Genomic DNA, 21,733 nt, shown 5'->3' on the forward strand with positions numbered 1-21,733 from the left:
CCCCCAGAAGTTACCGAGATCTTAAATCCTAAATTACTTAGGAGTGTGGCTATCAGGGATGCCTGGCAGAGCCAAAATGCAGCCCCAAAGGAAGTAAAGTTAAAAGCAGGAGCCAGCCCAATCAGCGTAAAGCAGTGCCCTCTGAGGATATGAGACTGTAGAAGGATAGAAATCATAAATAACTTTTGGAGTTTCGATTGGTAAGTGAATGTGAGTCCAAACACAGCACCCCAATCTTCTGATGAAAAACTGGATGGCAAGAGCTGTAGTTTGGTACAAGACTTGAGGGCAAGTGATAGGACTGCTGAATGTATGCACCCAGCGGTAGCAAATCCATACACTTCATTAACCAACTTATGAATGAGGAGGTGGAGTTTCCCTTCTGGATTTGAAGGATGCCTTTTTATTATTTTATTTTTGCCTGCTTTGACCAAATGCAACCTAAAACCATTTGCCTTGGAAGAGGAGAACCCCAATACGGGGAGAAAAGAGCCAGTTAACCTGGACAGTGTTAGCCAGGGCTGTGAGAACAGCCCAGTGATCTGTGAGAACTGGTCAACTCGTGAGCCTGAGACTTGGGTGCCTCCATCCCAGGGTGGAACCTTACTGCAGTTTGTGGATGCCACGGCAACAGAAGAGGACTGTGTGCATGGACTGTGAATTTGCTCCATTTCTTGGTGTAAACGATTATCAGGCTTCTCACCAGACAGCCCGAGTGATCAAAAGGAAGGAAGCAATTTGCTGAATGCCCAGAGTGCTTTTCTCCCACACATCTGTGGAGGTGCATGAAAAAGGTAGCTTTTAGTTCAGGGCTGACTGACTTGAGTGTGTGTGGTGAGTGAGGCCTTGGTTCTTCTTTTTCTTTGCTTGGGAGTTGGGTAACTGGGTGGGCCTTCCAAAGACAAGGGTTTGCACTCTTGTTTTTCAGGCTGTTTGAGCTCCTGTGGTTCTGAAATGGTAGAAAGTACAACAAACATGCCAGCAGGACAGACATGCAAGAAAATGAACGCAGAATCTGTTTCCTGTGCTTGTGATTCAGTTCTGCTGTCTCATTTAGCTTTTTCAACTGCATATCTAGAGTTCATGATAATCCTACGAAAGTGACAATAAGATGCATTAAGTATTAAACTGGAAAGCATTCTAAGCAGAAATCTGTTCTCACCATTCCTCCCTGTTCCACTGCTGTTACTAGCAACGTTCTGCAGATTCTGAGATGTTTTGCTGGAGAACAAATGCCTATTCAGCAGTGTTGAAACCAGGCTGCAAATTGGCTGACAAAATCCATGAGCATTCCGTGGTTTCCAGGATTACAGCAGCACTTTGGCAGTGTACTGCTATTCCAGTGAACCGATGGGCTGATCCCTAGAGGTGCTGACATGGTGATCAATGAAATGCAGAAAGAGCATTTTCCAGCTGTGTGCAAAGATAGAATCTATTGCTCTTAAATAGACTCCTAGTCAGTGTCCTTCTGCAGTGTTTAGGCTTATGATGTGTTTTCCAAATGCATTTTTGTTGAAGATCTCTAATGTACTGGGAAGTACCTCACCTTCATTGTAACTCGTATTTCTGAGTCAGAAGAAATGCACACCCAGAAAAGTGCAATACAAAACTCAGTAAGAAGCAGAGGCACATCTACTCTCACAGGTCACATTCTGGGCTCTCCTGTTGCCTTCAAGGCACTCAATAACAGGCAGTTTAGAAACTCCCTTTATACTCTGTTTTATGACTTCATTCACCGTGGATCAAAGCGGCTAGATATAAGCAAAAATGCAACTTTCCTTACAGACTTTGCAAAAAATGGTTTAAATTAGGTCGAGCTTGAATTCTAAAATAAAATTGCACAGGAATCAAGGAAGCTAACTGTAGTGAAGTCTTCCTGCTGGTCAGATTAAACAGTAGACTGAAGGTCTTGTAATTGGAATGCTCCATCTCAGAAGAGTGCTGAGATAAGAATATCCGTAATCTGCATTTATGCAGTCTGTTTTAGCTAGGAGCTCCAAACTGCACGTACAGAGATCCACTGGCTGTGTTTGACAGCGAGTCAGTAAGAAGATAACCATCACACAGGGACCGTTTAAGGCCACTGAAATCAAGTCGTTTCTGAGAGGTGACACATCTGCCTCTTGACCTGACCAGATGTTTGTTCAGAAAGCAATGGTTAGAAGGCAATTAACCAATTAAGGTATCTGTGTTTGGATGGCAAAGATTTGTGTTCACTTGGCATATGTGTGATTAGTGAAGCATCACGAAACAGTGTGAACCTGCAGTACTCAGCCAATGAGGAACCAGGGCAGAAAGAGATCAGCGTTGGGCAGTAGGGGATAAAAGGTGGAACACTGTTTTCTGCGCGCTCCTGCTTGCAGGAGGCCCAACACTGCCATTGTAAAGAAAATCTGCTTTATCAGAGATACCGTCCTGGAAAATTATGACAAGCTGGAGCTTTGCAAGGACGTGGAGATCACTTGGTGATCTCTGCTTTCCATGCTGGAGCTGCAGTCAGGTGTACTTAGGTTTCTGAAGTCCCTTTCAGTCTCAGGAGGGAATAAAACAGCCCGAATGGAATGGGTGCAATGGGGCTCTCTCCAGGACACCTGCTGCCTCAGAGGAGTTCCCATCTACTGAACACCTACGGAGCTCCTACAAAAGCACCACGCACAAACGAGGAAGGAAAGAAAAACCCAGGACACGGCGGAGGGGTCCTACCTCTCAGTAGGTGATCCCTGTTCCGTGTACAGAGGATGGACCTAACTGCACCTCATCTGTTCCCCACTTCTTCTCCCCCGCTTCGTACAGGCACTTACAGACATCATGGATGGCAAAGTAAGGCTCGTGGAGAAGACTGGGCGTACAGGAGATCTTTAATTCCTCGGAGCTAGAGCACTGCTGGCCCGTACTTGTCTAGATCATGGGTATTTTCCAACAAGCACCAACCAGGCACAGCAACCCACAACCAAAAGTCATTGCCCCTGCCAAGTAACCAGCCTGGCTAGAGACCTCTCATTAGAGACTTGGAAACAAGACTAGAACCATTATTCCCATTTCACACGTTGTCTTCTCTTCACCACGCATCACGCAGACACAAACAGGTTGGAAGTAAGCATGTTACTACACACCTGAGCATCCTGCTGAGCAAGGCCATCATCCACATACATTCCCTCAACTCAGCTTCCCTGCAAAGACACAAGGATAGAAGACTCAGTTCACCAGAGCATCTACTGGAAACAACTCCTGAGAACTCCCCATTCAGGACCAGCTGCTGGAGATGGATAATGGAGTCTGTCAAAGGGAATACCAGCTTACAAACACAGCGAAACACAGCTCAGGTGTGCTTCGGGCTTCCTTCTGAAACAAGCAGCAACCCACTTTACTGGGATGTTTAAAGAAGGGCCCACACCACTCATGCACACCCAGAGTCAGAGTCTCCTCCCTGCAGAATCTGCATGTGAGGAGCAGGCCATGGGACACACAGGGTCCCATGTGAAAAAGCCAGCCTGGAGATCCTCACCACTGAGTGCAGAGCTGTGCCCACAGCTCTGAAGATTCACCCCCTTCTCCCCTCAGCGTGGCTCACTGCTGCGAGGGACACGAGGACCCTTCGAAACATGGACAATGTGTCAGATACAATGTTATCCTCAAGGGAGCAGCCACATTCTAGCAAGAACACACACACAGCATCTACTAGGAACAGGGCCACCACCTGGGTGCTGCCCACAGCATTTGCCAGCCATAACCTGCTAAGTACAGAACTGGGCCCAGGGCTCTCAGCATCACTGCAGCACTGCAGCCGTCATCAGTAGTGCTACAGCCTCCAATTAAGAAGCGCAGACAGTAAGAAACTGGCAAGAGAGCCACACGTCCTGCTGACAGACAGAATGCTCCTCCCCATTTTATTTACACCAGCTCAGATGCTGGTGAAATGCTAGTCTAGCTTCTCTCTGGACAAACAGCAACACCGAGGCTGGCCAGTGCGTCACACCTAAAAGTTCCCCAGACTCCTTCCTCTTCACGTCTGCCTGCACACACACAGACTGACTGTCAGACAGCAGGACAAGGCCTGGCCTTTTGCTCTACTTACAAAGCTTGTAGTTCTCATCAATGCGACGAATCTCTTCCTTGGTGTGAGAAGCCACAATTTCAATCAGGCAACCTTCATCTGTTCCTGCTCCCTAGGGAATCGCCAAGGCAAGATTTAAGGTACCAACAACTGCTCGTGACGTGCAACCAGGTTTCTTTAAGAGTTCATATAAAATAAGAAGACATACATAACAAAGCAGTAAGTCCTTGGCCAGAACTTAAGCAACACGAAAGGAAGACTTCCAAACCTTCACAGCCCTCCTTAGTTCGTGCACATCATACGTGGTGGTGGGAGTCATCACCCCAATGATCACCCTCTCAAAACTCCCACTCAGCTCCGACTTCAAGTCATCAATCAAATCCTAGAAGGCCAAGAGAGGAGAAAGGAGTTGGCAGAAGGTACGGCCTTCGAGGACAGAAGGAACATCTTCATCCGTGCCTGCAAGAAACAAATGGAAGCTAGTCAGGCTGCTTGCACAAGAATCACAAGTGCCCTCTGCTCTTGGGCCACCTCCAGTCCCCTACACAGCCAGCTCTCAACAGCCCCAGGACTACAGCTATGCACACAAAGTGCCACGACCCACACCACCAGAGCAGCTGCATTTCGGGACATGAAGGGCAGTTCTGTTTCCACTTTCCAACGATTTTTAGGGCAGTTGTGCAGCAGAGCAATGCAAGCAGCTACGCTTCCCTCTAACAAACCACCAGAGCAGCCCTTCCCAGTGCTGGGGAAAAAATAAAAGTTGACCTGTGGAGGGAGGGAGATCAACTTAGCAAAGCCCTTCATGGCTTTCCTGAGTGCCTGCGCTTCTTGTTCAGCACTAAAACTTGAGACCCCCTTGATTGTTGCCTAAGGCCACAAGAAAAGGATTGAGCAAAGGCAGACTCACACAGATGCACAGATAGAGTTGAAATTAAACAAACAAACATAAAAGATGAACAAGGAGATAGTAAAACTCCACCCACACAAGTGATGTTGTATCAGGCCTCTGTCTCATGCAGCAGCCTATTCTAGTGGGAGTTTCCACGCAGATCAGAAAGAAGCCACAGGGGAACAACTGCAAGGAGAACATATCTCCACATTGCTGCCCATGGAGTATCTGGTTTCCAGTGAAACAAAAGCTGGACCACCTGCCATCTGTGTTCAGTCCCACCAGGCCCTCTTCCTAGCAGTTCTCCATGTCAATCATAAAGCAGTGTGCTCCCATCATAGCCCCAGTCCTGACTTGTAGCAGGTAAGGACCATTATTCTGCACCATTACTTTTGCTCTGCTTGGCACTGGTGAGGCTGCACCTGGAGAACAGCGTCCAGGTCTGGGCTCCCAGTACAAGAGACAGCTGGACGTACTGGAAAGAGTCCAATGGAGGGCTACCAAGGTGGTGAAGGGACTGAACACCTCTGCCATGACAGGAGGCTGAGAGAGAGGGAGCTGCTCAGCCTGGAGAAGGGCAGCTCAGGGGGATCCCACCCACGGCCATCAAGCCCTGCAGGGAGGGGCAGAGAGGACGGGGCCAGGCTGCATCCAGTGGAGCCCAGTGCCAGGACCAGAGGTTGCCACCAAACATCAGGAGCACTCCTGCACTGTAAGCGCCGCAGCACTGCCACAGGGACCAGAGAGGTTGCGGTGTCTCCTCCTGGAGATCTCCAAACCCATCTGGATGTGTCCCGGCACCAGCTCTGGTGGTCCTGTTGGAGCAGGGCTGGACCAGATGGACCCAGAGGTCCCTTCCATCATCAGCCATCCTGTGCTTCCACAGCGCACCGCGACGCGCTGTGTTTGGCTCAAAACGGCCATTCACAAACGGGTTTCTCCTGCCTCCTGCTCAGCGCCATCTCTGTGGGATCACACTGCCTCCTGCAATCCATCTTTCTAGTCACTCTCTTATCGTTCAGGTCCACCAGCAGCTGGCAACTGCAATAAAAAACAGAGAGAGCATTGGTTTTCTAGCAAACAGTTCTGAGAACGTACCACCCCTGCCATTTCACGGTGCTGGTGAAGAGATTGGGACTGTAAAGCACGACGATAAGCAGGAAGCAGGGCTATTAAACAAGCAGATCGCAGCACAAAAGAAAGGTCAGTGCAAAAGGGAGAGGGAGGCAGAAGTGTTCTGAGTGCAAAGGAGCCGGCAGAAAGAAAACCAAACGCAGGGCCATCTGTCTGTGCTGCGGCCGGACTGACTGCGGCCGCCTCACGGCGCCTTCGTGCTGCCTCCAGTCACTGCCCCTCAGTCAGCGCCATCCCCTCCATCTCTGCTACAGCAGGAGACACGCACACCTCCACGCAGCTACAAACACGTGGAGATGTTTCCTGGTACCACCTGAGGAGCCCACGGCCGCACACTGCCCTCACCACCCCCATCATCCCAGTCCCCAGTCCTGCCCTGTGCTGGTGCTCTGCAAAGAACAGCAATCCAACACACAGCGTCCCCGCAGAACCACAGAGTCACTCAGGTAGGAAAAGACCTTCAAGATCATCGAGTCCACCCACGACCTAAGCATACCCTAACTCTAACAACCGAATCACAGAATGGCCAGGGTTGGAAGGGCCCTCAAGGATCACGGATCTCCAACCCCCTGCCACACGCAGGGCCACCAACCTCCCCATTTCATACCAGACCAGCAGCCCAGGGCCCCATCCAGCCTGGCCTCGAGCACCTCCAGGGATGGACGGGGATCCACAGCCTCTCTGGGCAGCTGTTCCAGCACCTCACCGCTCTCTCTGTAAAGAATTTCCCCTGACATCCAACCTAAATCTCCCCGCCCTCAACGTCAAACCATTTCCCCTCGTCCTGCTGTTATCTCCCCTTTCAAAGAGTTGATTCCCCTGCTGCTTGCAGGCTCCCTTCAGGTACTGAAGGCTGCAATGAGCTCACCCCGCAGCCTTCTTTTCTCCAGGCGGAACGAGCCCAGCTCCCTCAGCCTGTCTTCGTAGGGGAGGCGCTGCAGTCCGCCGATCATCTTCGTGGCTCTCCTCTGGACCCTCTCCAGCAGCTCTCTGTCTTTCTTCTTCTGGGGGCTGCAGACCCGGACACAGTGCTGCCGGACCGCTCCGTGCAGGGCTGCGCTGAGCTCCTGCTGCTGCAGCCAGAACCGCAGCTCCCGTGCTGCCGGATGGCGGAGCGGGCGCACGGCGACAGGCATCGGCGCGGGCAGCCGGGCCGGGGCCACGAGGGCCGCGCGCGGCGATGACGCAACGACGGCGCGACCGCGGGCGGAAAGGACCCCCCGCCCCGCAGCGCCCGCCCCGTTCCGCCGGCCGACCAATGGCAGCGCGGCGGAGGCGGGGCCGAGCGCGGGCTCTCCGCCGATGGCGGCCGCGGCCGCGGGGCTCCGTGCGGGGCGAGCGGCGCTCCGCCGCCCCGCGTCCCCGCCGCCGCCCGCCCCGTGCCTCGGGGACGCCGGGCGGTCAGGGGAAGGCGGCGCGGCGGCCCGTCCGTCCCCCGTCGGCGCCGAGCCGTCCTCCGGAGTCGCCGTTCGGCCGGGAGCCGGTTGGGAACGCGCTCGTTTCCCCGTTCGTTGCTCCGCGCGCTCGTTGATGACACGCTTAGCGTTCGTTTCTCGGCGCTTCTGCCCGCGGTCGTTTCCGCAGCTCCAGCAGCCCGCCCCGTCCCCGTGCCCACCGCTGGGGAAGGACGGGCAGCACAAACGGCCGTGTCGTAGGACTGCGACCGCCGGCGCCGTTCCTCCCCCCGCGTCCCCTGCCCTCCTCAGCACCGCGTGGGAAATGTTGGGTGGGATTCCGGGAGAGCTGGGGCGGCTCGGCCTGCAGAAGAGGCTCGGGGGGATCCCGGGCGCGGCCATCGGTCCCCGCACGGAGGTGCGGCGAGGACGGAGCCGGGCTGCGCCCGGCGGTGCCCAGCAGAGGACCGGAGGCTCGCGCTGCGGCACAGCGGGTTTCCCCGCAGTGCTGCCACCGCCGCGCCGCTTCCCCCTGCTTGCGCTAGGCAGGCTGCGCAGCCCGTGCAGACGGTGCGCACCCAGAGGCGCCCGTCCCGTGCAGCACGTCCGGCAGCTGGGGGACGTTGGGGTGGTTGCTGCGAGCCTGTGGAAAGTGAAAGTGTTGTTTCTGCAGTGAACAATGGAGAAGGGCAATTGATCTAAAGAATTAAGTTGTAGCATATTCTTAGAAATAATTAGTACGAAAAGTAAGAATAATATACACATATTGGTAACATTTTTAGAAACTTAATTACTGAATTACCTAACAAATTCGTTCTCACAGCAGATTTTGAATGTTCTAAACAATGTGTGTATAGTGTTTGGAACTAGAGAATATATTGTAACGTTGTTCATTAGACCGGCAGAAGTGAAATACATTTAACAAACTTACAAAGAGTCAGGGCCTTTACACAAAGCAAAACTGTCACACTCTGTGGGAATGTCAGGATGCCATAAGCAGGCTCCAGGATACTCCCTTCTATCCTCCTTCCGAGCTTATCTCTATGGAAGGACAGATGAATGACCAGAACAATGACTTAGTGTTAAGGGGTACAAATGTTAAAGGGGGGGTCATAAAACAATCAAGGGGCTATGTTTATGTTATAAAACAGATATCCAAAAACCGTGACCAAATGTCTGTTGAGAAAACAACTGTTAGAAGGTAATTAAACAATTAAGATATATGTTTAGGCGTCAGGAGATTTGTATTTACTCGGTATTTGTATAACTAGTGGAGCGTCGCGAAGAGCGTGAACCTACAGTACTCAGCCAATGAGGAACCAGGGCAGAAGGAGGTAAGTGTCGGGCAGTAGGGGATAAAAAGATGTAACCCTGTTTTCTCGGGGCTCTCCTGCTTGCAGGAGGCCCGCCATTGCAATTGCGAATAAAACCTGCTTTATCAGAGATACCGTCCTAGAAAATTATTTGGATATTTCCTACAAGCCGAGAGCTGCAGCTCGTCCAGCTCAGGTTTCCCTGTATGTCACCGCTGAGCCCCCAGCTCGGGTCAGCGCCGTTGGATATTTCTGCCGATGATCACGGCGCAGGAGATGAGTGCATCCTCGTGAAATCCAGCGGGCATCCTAAGGCACGAGGTGCTGCTGGCACTCCCGAGGTTTTTAAGGGGCAGCAGGGAACACCGGAGGGCTCAGGGCAGTAGCTGGGGGCTCCTGAAGGGACTTGGAGGTGCTGCGGGTTCAGAATTGCGTTTTTAACTCAAGTTTCACACGGAAGGTGGCAGTTTGGCTCAGCACCTCGAGGTGGCAGCAGGACCCCCAGCAACAGAAACGCCCGCTGCCCAGAGCCCCGTGGATGGCTGTGGGAAAGATGGAGGGTGGAATAAACGTAGAACGTGCACAGGAGGTTATCAGATGAATTCAGCGTTGGCACCAAGCTTCTCCCAGCAGCCCTTTGCAGGCAGCTCAGTCGTCGTGTTTTATTCTCTCCTCACCTCGGTCCCGAAGCATTTTCCTCCTCTGCCAGCAGGTGTTACCTCCGACCTCGTCACTGGGCAGTGCTTCAACAGCACCAAGTTGCCCCTGTGGCAACACCTCATTCACCTCGCTGCGTTAGCACTCAAATGTTGTTCTCATTAAACTACATTCTCTCTTTCCTCCTCCGAGTAAAGTATTTGTCAGACCAGAGAAATAGAAGGCTGAATCTGGGACAGCCACAGTCTGCAAAATGGTTTGCCCAAGGAAACAATGCTGCAGGCTGAGAGGGGTCTGTGCCAAGGAGCGCATCTGCAAGCCACAAGAGAAATATCACCCTGCAGCCCTTCTCCTCTGAAACAGAAGGGAACACCTCAGAAAGACAGAGCACGCTTCAAAAGCTCAAAATCCAACACGTGAAGCTGGCAAGAGAGGACTCTGAGCTGCCATCCTTTACGCTTCCCTCCACATGGGGTCCGTCACGCAGAGGACCTCACTGGCACTGGCAGGGCCCTTTCTTGCAGCACTCGTGATACTTAGGATTAAATGTACACAGAAATCATAACAGAAGTTCACTGTGAAAACTACACATAACGTTGTTCCTTCCACAAGCAAACAAGCCCAATACATGCTGGTAAAGATACCTGCACAATAAGAAACAAAGATGGCACGGCAGGACAGAAACAGGTAGTGTGCGTGTTTAAAGGCATTTCAGAGCCTGATGGTTCTTGCTGCAGCACACCTGACTCGTGTTAAAAGCTGAACAGTCACAAGAATACCTGTTGCCATCAGCTGCCATCATCCAGAAAAGCCAGACTTCTGAGGTCACCTGGCCCAGACATTCTTTTTGCTCAGCACTTTATTCCCGCAAGAGAGATTTGATCACAGCACGTGCATCAGTCTTCAAACAGCCCATCCTAGCAGCAAGGAGCAAGGAGTGGCACTAATACTTCTTCACTGGTGGGAATCTCAACAGAAGGTGTTGTGCTAAAGGTGTGAGGTGAAGGGAACATCCCTATCAAGGTATAAGCCTTAGTATGGAAGGTTTAGTTATGGCATGCTGACTAGAAGAAAAAAACACGACTATTACCTTGTACTTTTTCTTTTTGTAGAGATTGCTGTATTCAACCAAGCACGCTCTCCTGTCTCTGTCCCAGTTCTAGAAATACCCAGAAGAGCTCAGTGCTCTCCTGCTTTCATTTACTGACATGAACTATTTTGAAATGCACGTTGTTATAGGCTGGCACAAGCTTTAGTGCCTAAAGCCAGAGCTTGAGAGGCCAACACCAGTCGTGGGGCCTGAGAGACTGGCACTGGCCCCAGGACCTGAAGGCACAGCCACAGCCAGTGAGGCCGGCACAGGCCCTGGGGTGAAGAGACACAGCCACAGCCTGAGAGGCTGGAAGGGTCCCGGGGCCTAAAGCCACAGAGAGGCCGGCACCAGCCCTGGGCTTAAAGCTCCAACCACAGCCAGCCAGACAGCACCAGCCCTGGGCCTAAAGCCACAGTCAGAGGCCAGCACCGGCCCTGGGGCATCCAGATGTGCGTTCCTGTTGCTTCCTGCTAGTTCCCCTGGGACTCCATCGACCACGGGAGGCCGTACTGGCCTTTCCCGGTTTTTATTGGGCTGCGCAGAAGTCATCCTCACTTCTCCGTTATTTTACGTCCCATAGCCCCACTGGGTGACCAGGGTGTTGGTTTCCTAGAATTTGGATCTGGGAGGCGTCCATCTCCTTCACTTACGATGAAGGCACAGAAGCGATGCGGGCACTCGCTGAGGTCACAGTGGCTGCTGGGCTGGGAGCGTTTGTGCCACAGCTGGTGAGCAGAGCTGGTGCTCTGGTGAGCGTGCTGCACGCAGAGACTGAGCTGTTATTGAGCCTTCCTTGAGAGAGATCACCCTGCGAGAGCCCGTCGGAAGCAGCGCTGCGGCGTGTGTGTGAGCTGGGCACAGCTCGGGCTGAGCAGTGAGCAGGTGAGCTGGGTTTGCTGCTGGCTGGTTGCCGGGAGGTGTCTCAGCAGAAAAGCTGGGCTGGGGAGGAGTTCCCAGCTCCAGCGGTGCCCCTCAGCACGGCTGTTTCTGGGGGAAATGGGTTCTTGCTGAGATTCCATCCCACCATGCGATGAGGGCGATGAAATGTCATTACTGCCTTGGAAATCCACTGCTGGGCACAGAGGGACGCGATGGGGACGGGCCGTCCTTACTGCCATGCAAAAGTGAGTTTCTTCAGTCCTGTGTCATGGAGTATGTAGGAATGAATGTTGAGTATTACTTCTGGGCAGGTGCAGTGCTGTAGGGGATGTCAAGTGACCATTGTTACTTTACATTAGAGACGCCAACAGTGGCAGTGGATGGCAGTAGTGAGACAGATGTTTGTGCATAAACCGTGGTGCTCAGAGCTGGGTGAATTCCTTTTAGGGCCAAAAAATACCTTCCTCAGCTTCTGCACCTTCTGTTTGCTGGTGCCCCTTTGCTCTGCAGAATGCAGAGCTGCCAGGCAGACCGGGGTTCCTCTGCTGCCCTCTGAGCAGGAATGAGAGCAGTAATGCTTTGTGTGAGCGCACTGCAGTTTAAACATCAGTTTCTGTTTTGGCTGTAGAACAGTGTCCTTTGGTTTTTGCGGGGTGGACGTGGGCTCACAGGACAATGCTGCTCCTGGTGTCTGTGAAATCGACACACGATCTGTTGTTGTAGGGACGGAGCCTGCGTGTCCGTGGAATGGTGCTGGGCATGGGGGGAAACGGAAAGCCTCCGCAGGTAAGAAGCTCTTGTGAGCTGTGGTGTGGGTACCTGCCTCTAAATAGGGCAGCATGAAGGGCAGTGTGTGATGGAGGAGAGAAGAAAGGGCAGTTCTGTGCAGTTCTGTGCTGACTGCAGAAGTGGCACAACGCTGTAGCAGCGGAAAGGCCAATTGAAGAAACTACGCTTGAGGACCAGAAGTTTGTGGCTGACTGTGCTGAACTCTTCCTCCAAGGAGATGCTCTTCATGTCTTCCTTGTTTTCTTTCTGTCAGAAGCTGATGCCAGTGGCCTTCCTCTGAAGCGCAGCCATGCGGAAAGGCAGAGGGGGAGCACCGAGTGTGACATGGCACCCAAGAGAGGTCCAGGCACACAACAGGCATCGGGGTTTGGTGCACCGTCTTTCTAATTAGGCTTTCTGTCTGTCCCTTGCTGGGACTGTTTTTGTCGTGTGTTGGCTGTGGTCATAATCACATTAGCATTCCTGTACTGATTAGAAATGTGAACCACGGTTCACCCGAGATCCTAAGATCCATGACCGTGAACACTCCAGATGAGATGTCCTAGCATTGTGGCCCATTTTGCAGACTGAAAGTAGCGTTGGGCTCTTGCTAAATCTTGTTGCTTCTCCTTTCTTAACAGAGATTGGTGCTGAGCCAAATGGCAATATCTCTGTGAAAGTGGTGCAGCAGGTGCGTTCTGAGAGAGCTTGTCACCAAACAGCAGCTGAAGCTCCTCTCCGGGCTGGAGGGCTTCCTAGAAGAGCAGGTCCAGCACAGGGGGAAGACCTTCCCCTGCTGTGTGCCCCCGCTCCGTCTCCAAGGCCCAGGCTGGATGTAAACGCAAGGGCTTGGAAGAAGGGAGACCAACAGCAGCGCAGCTGCCTGCCAAAAAGAGAGCGAGGGGTCAGAGCGGAGACAGCGTGCCGGCTCCAGCAGCACAGCCTGGGCCTGCCGCAGCGCGGAGCTCCAGGCGAAGAGGTGAGCAGGTGCTGTGGTACCGCCGTGCTGAGCTGCTTCCCTTTTCAAGCACCCCGAGTTTGCTTAGGGTTTGCTTTGCTTTTTCCTTCTCTGTACAGGGGCAATGGGTTGAAGGCTACAAAGTCCAAGGGCAGTGAGGTGCCAGAATGCGCAAGCCCGCCTCTTTCCGTTAGCTCCATGGTGGTGGTCTGCACGTCCCATGGAAATGTCATTCACTGAGAGGCTTCCTAGTCCAACTCCCTTTGTCTTTTTTCTGCCATCTGCTTTTACGGTACCCATGTTTCTGCAGTTTTGCTGTCGACAAAACAAATTCATCTTTTCTCTTGCCTTACAGCAAGAAGACAGCGACGAAAAGAGAGGAGCGTGGAACTGAAGAAGGCTTCTCAGAGAGCTGCTGCTGCACGAGCAGAGGTGAGTCCTTGGTGAGCACAGACACGGCTCCTGTTGTTCCCAGGGCCTCCGTCTGTCGGACACGGAAGAGATTTCCCGAGGGAAGTGGTGTCCTCTTCCTACACTCGCCTTGTTTCTTTCCAGTCCTGTGCAACGAAAAGCCTTGTGGAGATGATGCAGAAGCTGCAGCTGAAGGACCGAGAGGAGGAGCGTCAGAAGGCAGCGGCTGCCTTCCAATCAGACAATGGCTCCCATTTCACCGCAGAGGTGTAGGAGAATGGGCCAGAGAGGAAGGCATTCGTTGGATCTTTCACATCCCCTGCTACAGCCAAGCTAGTGGCATTGTGGAATGATCCAACGTCCTCCTTCAGAAATTCCTGAGACTGGAAGAACCCCATTGGACCACCAGCACCTCTGAGGCAGTCAGAAGAATTAACGATTGCTGGGGAATTAATGGCTGTCCTCGATTTAATGCCTTCTGTCCCAAGGCCCCACCACTCTTGCCCGTCACTCTCGATCCAGATGCAGATAAGCCAGGGAAGCCCTCTTATCTCCCTGGCCAGCCTGTGTTGGTTGACTTGCCTAGTGTGGGGCCAGTCCCCCTGACCCTAACGGAATAATAAATATGCTTGCAAGGCTAACGATGTCCAGGAACAGGAATATAAAATTAACACTCGCTGGATTATTCCCTCATTTTAACCGTATTAACAAAGCTCAAAAGGGCAAGCCGATGTCTGTTTTATTTTACAGAAGACTCCTGAGGGACCGTGACTGAACACAGGGAGGCCGACAGCTGACTTTAATCATTGGTGCTTTGGTGATTAGTCTTGCAACGTTTGACCAAAATGTCATTTTTGTTATTTTGCTGGATAGTATGTGTTGCAACTCCTGTCACAGTTGGTCATCTTCCCCAAAACTTCAGGGATGGGAAGGGGTGGGATATAAAAAACCCTTTTTCTTCCAACTGGCTGAGCAAATAGCAAATGTCTATAGGCTGAGTAACTGTTAGGTCTGCGGAGGACCCATGGGACTTGAAACCTGACCCTGGGTTTCAACTCCTATCGCCCCTAAATGGCTGGCAAGCAGCTACAGCAGAATCAACCGCGCTACCCGCTGGGAAGAATCCATCTCCATGGCCAATGCAAAATGCCACTGTGGGGATTTTTTGTCTGAATCGTACTCAGCCAGGTGGTATCTACGTTGGGACAAGCAATTGCACTTGGGTTTATCGTAAAATGGGTTTTGAAAAGGGACCTCGAGCAGGAAGCCCCACTGTGCATCAATGGGGGTGGTACATACAATCAGCTGGGACTGGGACAAGGGTTCTCTCACTCCTAGTCCTCCGCCAACAACACCCTGTTGACTGAAGCTGGAGGTATGAGATGCTCCTGGAGGCCTGACGCCTCCAGGGAGCTTGGAGGTGAAAGTGGAGCAGGAATGAGAGTGATACTGGTCATGGCTGGAACTGCAATGTGGCAGGGTGTCCTTTTGGACCTCTCACCGCCACATACTTTCAAGCTCATAAACTGGCTGATGAATGGGATGGACCCTTTGATCAGTAGCACTAAAGGGACCTGATTGGATTTGTGGCCATTGTGCACACAAAGAACTGCCAGCAAATTGTGGATGTGGCTCTGGGCAGCCTGGTCTGGTGGTTGGCGACCCTGCAAGGGTGGAAACGAGATGATCTTTGAGGTCCTTTTCAACCCAGGCCAGCCATTCTATGGTTCTGTGATGATTCTGTGAAATACATCCATCACACGTGCCAATGGCCAAGGGGTTTTGGAGGAGTCTGCAGGAACGGTTGGTCCTGGTCTCTTCTCCCAGAAGCCATACCTTCAGCCTCCTGCTACCAAAACCTTGGCATAAACCCAACCGACCCTGTTTCTTTGTGTGTGCTTCCTGTCCTTTGGATTCTGTATGAGAATAATGTCGATGCTTTGGCTGTTGCTGGGCAGTTCTTCCACTCAGCCAAGGCGTCGTCAGCTCTTCAGACTGCCTTGCCAGTGAGGAGCTGGGGAGGCACGAGGAGCTGGGAGGGGACAGAACCAGGACTGCCGACCCAGAAGGGCCAAAGCAATATTCCACACCACATGGCACCAGGCTGAACAGTAGAACGGGGCTCATGAACTGGCTGGGCTCCGGCATGGCTGTTGCCAACAGGGAGCATCGTGCTGGTGTGAAGCAGACCGAGATGAAATTCTGGGAGGATGGCCCCGCCACACAGCGGGGCTACAGAATGCCAGAGGTCACCGCCAAAGGTACGCGGGCCCACAGCCGGCACGGGGACTGTCTCAGGGCTGCCTCCGTGTGGGGCTGGGGACAGGGACGACATTTTCCATCTGCCACCTCCCTCCTGCCCTGAGCCAGCAGGAGAAGCAGCAGAAGCAGAGCGTGACCTGCTTTTCCTTTGCCCTGCAGAGCAAGTTGCTGTCTGGGATGCGGTGGCTGTCTATGTCCAAGAGCAGCTCCTGCTGCGCAAGGTGGGTCGGCGCCTTCTTCCCACTTGTCTGCTTGCAGGGGTGGGGAGTCCCCTCGCCTTGGGCCACAGAACGCAATGACTCTTCCCCTCCACGGAAAGCAGGCTATTCACCCCCAAAATGCCTCTCGGGTACCAGTGGGCCTCCCGCATGCGTGGTATGGCTGCACCAAGTGTGCTGGGGCTGCTCACAAGCTCTGCAAGCTTCTGGATTCCACGAGGCTGCTTCTGCCCTGACTGCTGTGCCGCGTTTTTGGAGGGCGAAGGGAGGGGGAGGAGCGGGCAGCTCCTTCCCAAAGCTCTCCCAACGCCCTGCCTGAGCTTCCGAACAGTGGGAGAGGGCACAGCAGGACCCAAAGCACCGTCCGTGGACGGGGCAACCTTCAGCTCTTCCTCCAGCCTTCACACTTCAGCCCTTCCCTTCTCTTCCACGTGCAGGGAGTCCGAATTCCCACCCTCGGTTCCTTCAGCATTGCCTCCGAGCGGATCGAGGCTGAGGATGGAACCATGACTCTTCAGTGGCCTGCGTTTCACCTGGCCAGGAACCTTGCGGGCATCCGTAACCTCGCGGATAACAAGGATTACCTGCCAGGTACGAGGAGGCTTAAACCCCTTCTTGCTGCACAGACAGGACGAATGGAGCCATCCATTGCAAAAGCAAACCTCACCCTCCCTGCATGGAGTCCGTGCAAATATGGGGCTGTCCTGGGTGGTGACTGCAAGAAGCAGCACTTGGGAAGCAGCCGTGGAAGAGCCGCCGCATGACAAACTCTGCCGTGTGATTTTCCAGGCCATAAGGAGGTGGAGGCCCTCAAATACTCTCAGGTGGCCGCGGCCGCATCTGTGAGCCGGCAGACTGCGAAGGCCTGCATATTCGGCACCACGTCCCTCGTCTCCCACTGCCTGAAGAAGGGGGAGAACATCGCCTTTGTCCTGAAGGACATCGGAGTGCTCCTCATCGAGGGAACGAGAGTCCACGTCAAGTTCTACTACGACTTCCTGGAGAGGATCAGCGGGAAGGAGAACCTAGAGAAAGTTGTTTTCAAGGTGAGCTGTAGGTTTCTCCGTGGCCTGGGCAGTCCCACGAGCCCAGAGCTGCCTGCACATGGCTCACCAGGCGCTGGCTGGCTGCTTGGGCCGTGCGAGAGCTGTGCTGCCGTCAGCTCCTCGTGTCCCCAGTGCCTCAGCCGTGACGAGGACGTCCCGCATCCTCCCCTGCTCCTCCCCTGCAGGTCCCCTGGCTGCTGAACATGCTGGTGTCCCGGATGGCAGCTGTAGCCTCGCTGACCTCCTCAGGCCGAGTCATCGTCTTTCCCAGGTGAGGATGTTTGTGGCTGCAGCCCCTGCTTCCCCACTTGCCTACGGCATCCTTCCACCCCCCCGTATTCCTTCTCTCTCATGCCGTTTTATACCACTTCTTACTTTCGGGTAGAGCTTGAGTCTCCCAAGTCAAATATACCTTTGTCCTGCAGAGTGTACTTGAAAACATGTAAGGTGGAAAGCCTTGGCTCAGGGTGGGCCAGGAAAACAGGGTAGCTTATCTGCTCCAATAGCGTCATCAAGTCCCCATCCTTGCAGGGCGGTCATGGAATGTGGCCACGCGAATCCACCCTGCTCCACACTCCATGCTTTCTTAGAGGCAGCGTGCCAGGCTCCCCTGGTGCTCGCTAACACCTCAGGTCACAGGTCACGGTGCTTAGGGAACTCAGGGAAGGCTGACCTTCTCTCGAGAGGTACATCTGGTGGAAGAGATGAAGGGATGTAGGTGACATTTTCACCCCATCGTGGCCGGGTGACTCCGTTTCCCAGGACAGTCCTTGGTTCTGGGGCTCAGTCGATCCTGGGGAAGGATGGCCTTCAGGCGATGTGAGAATCTGCCTGTGAGCAGGGTGATCCCAGCCAGCAGAAAGGGCCGCCGGAGCCCTGGCTCACACCGCGTCTTCTCCTTTTGTACAGGTTTAAATGGGAGTTTGCGCCCAAACCACCGCCCGGGAAACCCTGCAAGGCCTCAAAAGTCCCTTTGCTACGTCTTGGCCGGGGGAAGGAAGGTAAAGCAGCTGCCAGTCCCTCTCCATACCACACGCAACCAACACGTGATGGCAAAATCCCCATCCCACCATCACCCACAGGATCTGACTTGTGAAACCATTCGCACCAGCTCAGCACTGCCTCTCCTCCCGACCACACGTCGTCCTCATCAAATCTGAGATGCTGGCTGCCACGTTCCCACAAGTGCTCCCATCCCAGGGGATGGCAAGAGCAGGGGGGGTCCTCGTCCCTGTCCTCTCCCCCAGGAAATGAGCCCCCAAAAGACACTGTCACCGCACAGGCGCCACCCAGAACCTCTTTCCCAAAGCAAAGCCCTTAATGCAGTCCCAAAACAGAGCTGCAGCCTGGGGAGGAGGAGCTGGGCATGAGGCACGGAGGGCACAGAGGGAGACTGCATCTGCAAGGGGGGCAGAGCAGCCCTCTCGGGTGCTCTGGGAGACTGAGCACCCCTGCGTGTCACCGGGCCAGCAGGTCCACAGTCAGTCTCCTCTGACGAGATCTGTCCTTCTCAATTGCAGGGAAATTTCCTGAACTGCATCCCCTCCCCAGCTGGATCCACGTCACCTCTGTAGTGGAGTCTGAGGAGGGAACAAGCAAGGACAAGAGGAAGGCAAGGTGAGACTGCAGGCTCAGGGTACAGATCTGCACGCTGTGTTTCCCCACCCCGACAAGAGCCCATTCCCCAAGGCCAGGCAGGCACTGTTCAGGGCACGTGAATGCAGCAGTGGAGGGGTGGGATGGGGCTGCTGGGAGCCCCCAGCTCACAGGGCTGGCCCCTCTCCAGCCCTCAGGAAAGCACCAGTGCAACCCGAGAGCTATGTGTAGGGAAGGCTGCGTTGCAGCCAGGGGTCCTGCCTCGGGGTTGCAGGATACGGCCCCAAAGCCATCCCCCACTCAGGCAGACCTCTCCCACTCTGTCCTTTCAGTCAGCTGCCAGTGATCCCGGGGGCATCTTCTGCCCAAGAGGAGCCCCAGGAAGAGAAGGGAACGTGCTCCACCATAAGAAAAGGATCAAAGATGCACAAGAGGACTGGATCTCTGCAGACTCTGCCACCAATCAAAGTGGAGCTCCCCAGGCGGGGGATGTCCTGTCCAGTCCTGCCCACGCTGAGCAGGGCGTGGGGTGCCCAGGAGGAGCAGAGCCCCACCTGAGGCTCACAGACAGGTTTGCAATTCCTGTCTGTGCCATTCCTGGGTGCCTGCCTGAACCCTTCTTTGTTGGTGGCTGAAAGTTTGCTTTCTCAGGCACTTCTTGCAGTAAGACGCTGACTTCTGCAGCAGATGAGAAGTGTCCGTGTGGCAGCAACCAACATCCATTTGTGGACAATTTTACCTTTCAAAGCATTTCTTGGGAGCTGTTTGCCTTCAGAAGAGGGCTCAGGAGTGTTTACTGGCAGAATATCTGGCCTGTGACCAGAAACTCCAGCTTGGTATGGGAGAAGTGGGGAAGGACACCATCGTATCTCATAAAGACCGGGATGCAGGTGGGCACCTCCCTGCTCCATCTGATCTGCTGGCAAGGCCCGGGAGGTGGGAACAAAGGAGTTTCTGCTGAGATCCTAAGGCCAGAAGCTGCCACTCCAAGGAAGGCTGACTCAACCACTTTTGGACTTAGAAATAAGTTTGTGCAGTCGTCAACCAAACAGCAACCCTTCAAGACCCACCACTGAAGATCAACATCTGGAGATCAACATCTGAACCATCTTTTCTATCGCCCGTCTTCCCTTCCCCATCTCCCCAGATGACCAGCATTTGCAATAAACTGGACAGGCTAACATCTACCCTTTGTGTATTAATCTCACCGTCAGGTATACGTAGATTAGCAGCTTCTCTCACTCTGATAATAGCAGTGAGACAGTGCCATCTCCTTGAAGAGAAGCAGAGGGACGATGGGGACTCTTCCAAGACCCCTTGGCTCTGAAAGATGGGGTGGCTACGTTCCTTGGAGCCCTGGGACCCCGAGTTCCTCATTTTCCAATGCGGTGCTCTCTTCCGGTGACACGCAGAGCATAGCAAAGCCCACGGTTTTGCAGCAGCTCAAAGGTGTAGCTAAGTGTGAGGCCAGAGAGGACTTTTTCCTTCCAGCTCGCTGCTCCTTTAGATCCCTGGTGGGAAGACAAGGGCTTTTGGGGAGGTGCTGGCATAGCTTAGGAGCAAAACACTGCAGCTGGGCGACTTGTAGGGAAGGGATAAAGAGAGGCAGAGAAATGGCTGCCTCCCCTCAGCGTTCTGACCTGCAGGGGGAAGCAGGCACATCAAGCCAACAAGACCTGCGCCGAGCACCGGGAACCAAACACGTGCGCTTCCTTGATGAAGTGCAGGAAGCAGGAAAAGCCCATCGTGAGCGTGCGGTGCGAAAACTGCAGACAGCCAAGGCCTCACCCCATCACATCACCTTCAGGCCAACAACACCTTTCAGAAGTGAGTCGAGAAGATCTTCCTCGAGGGCTGAGTCTATGGAGCCTCAAGGCAGACCATCCCGGCTCCCACTTCTGGCATGTGACTCAGCGAAACTTCTCAGGCAGAGGGCAAGAAAGATCAGGCCAGTGCTGGACGCACTGAAGCAGATGGCAGCATCACCACTTCGTGGGGAAACCAGCCTGCCTGAGGAGACTTGCATCACCCGCTCTGGATTGCTGCCACTGATAAGAGAAGAAACGGGGTCTGCCAAGTGTCAGCCTCTGAAGACCAAAGCCCCAGACCACAGGAAGGACACATCCTACCCACGCCTTGGTCCAGCTTTTGACCTGGCCGGCCAGCTTTTGGCCTGGCAGGGTCTCAAGGGCTAGCCCATTTTAAACCTCACAGGGCCCCCCCGGCCAGCCGGTTGGCCGGCTCTGGGCCTGGCAGCATCTGCTGGGCTGGCTGGCCAGCCTTTGGCCCGGCACGGCCCTCTCAAGCCGCTGGCCTGCTTTTGGCCTGGCTGGGACCCTGGCTGGCCAGCTTTTGGCCTGGTACGTTCTCCCAGCCGGCCGGGATAGCGTGGCAGGACTACCTGGGTCAGTCAGCCTGACATCTTTTGGCCTGGCTGAGCCCCCCTGGCCGACCTGCCAGCTTTTTGCAAGCAGCGCCTGACAGGCCAGCCGGCTTTTGGCTTGGCAGGGCCCCCTGGCCGGCCGGGAGTCTTATGGCCTGGCAGTGCAACCCGAGTCAGTCAGCTTGCCAGGTTTTGGCCTGGCAGGGTTCCCCATTTTGGCTGGCCAGCCAGCTTTTGGCCTGGCAGTGCCCCTTTGGCTGGCTTGGAGAGGTCTGGAAATGCAGAGCTCCATGGGCCAGCCGGCCGGCCACCTTTCGCCTGGCAGTGCTCCCCTGAACGGCCAGCCAGCTTTCGGCCTGGCCCAACTGGCCGGCCAGGAGGCTTCAGGCCTCGGAAGGGTTCCCCAGCCAGTCAGCCAGCTTTACCAAAGATTCCGGATCTCCCTCAAGGGCTGAGTGCAGCCGCTCCACGCAGCCCCAAGGCAGACCAGCCAGGGCTGCCACATCTGCCTTGTGGATCACTCAAACTCCTCAGGCAGAGGACTAAGAAGAAAAGATCACATCAGCCCAGCCCAAGCTGCCAATGTAGGTCCCCCTCCCCAGCCAACTGCTCTTTCATCTTCATGAGCCCTTGTTCTGCTGGGGAGGACAGGTGGAAGCAATTCACCTGTCTGGC

General features: G+C 54.1%; 2 protein-coding genes and 1 long non-coding RNA gene across 4 annotated transcripts in view; 2 read left to right on the plus strand and 1 right to left on the minus strand.

Moving 5' to 3' along the window:
• Window positions 1-4,510: 4,510 nt before the first annotated feature.
• Window positions 4,511-7,268, minus strand: LOC149913990 (uncharacterized). Its single transcript, XR_016460729.1, has 2 exons — window positions 6,949-7,268; window positions 4,511-5,987 (listed from the first exon to the last, which is right to left on the minus strand). It is a non-coding gene; the product is annotated as an uncharacterized LOC149913990 (long non-coding RNA).
• Window positions 7,269-9,937: 2,669 nt separating this feature from the next.
• LOC149913991 (uncharacterized) overlaps window positions 9,938-21,733 on the plus strand; it is a 112,013-nt gene continuing 100,217 nt past the window's right edge. For both annotated transcript variants that reach the window (XM_090127988.1, XM_090127991.1), the window contains exon 1: window positions 9,938-11,419. The gene's annotated coding sequence lies outside the window, so the exon portion shown is untranslated. The remainder of the gene's footprint in view (window positions 11,420-21,733) is intronic.
• On the plus strand, window positions 15,490-19,532 carry LOC149913992 (coiled-coil domain-containing protein 81-like). The gene is made up of 8 exons (XM_090127999.1): window positions 15,490-15,814; window positions 15,975-16,036; window positions 16,471-16,624; window positions 16,823-17,079; window positions 17,265-17,350; window positions 17,989-18,080; window positions 18,600-18,696; window positions 19,008-19,532. Exons 1-8 carry the CDS (start codon window positions 15,679-15,681, stop codon window positions 19,231-19,233), a joined length of 1,110 nt encoding a protein of 369 aa, XP_089984125.1. The 5' UTR covers window positions 15,490-15,678; the 3' UTR covers window positions 19,234-19,532.

This window comes from Phasianus colchicus, chromosome 32, assembly GCF_987193195.1.
Source record: "Phasianus colchicus chromosome 32, bPhaCol1.hap1.1, whole genome shotgun sequence".
NCBI lineage: Eukaryota > Metazoa > Chordata > Aves > Galliformes > Phasianidae > Phasianus > Phasianus colchicus.

Bases quoted from the DNA above. Each gene is read 5' to 3' on its own strand.
- LOC149913992 (XM_090127999.1), top strand. From the start codon at position 15,679: ATGAACTGGCTGGGCTCCGGCATGGCTGTTGCCAACAGGGAGCATCGT. The intron at 18,081-18,599 runs GTAAAGCAGCTG...TCTCAATTGCAG, and splicing joins TCTTGGCCGGGGGAAGGAAG to GGAAATTTCCTGAACTGCAT. The intron at 18,697-19,007 runs GTGAGACTGCAG...CTGTCCTTTCAG, and splicing joins AAGGACAAGAGGAAGGCAAG to TCAGCTGCCAGTGATCCCGG.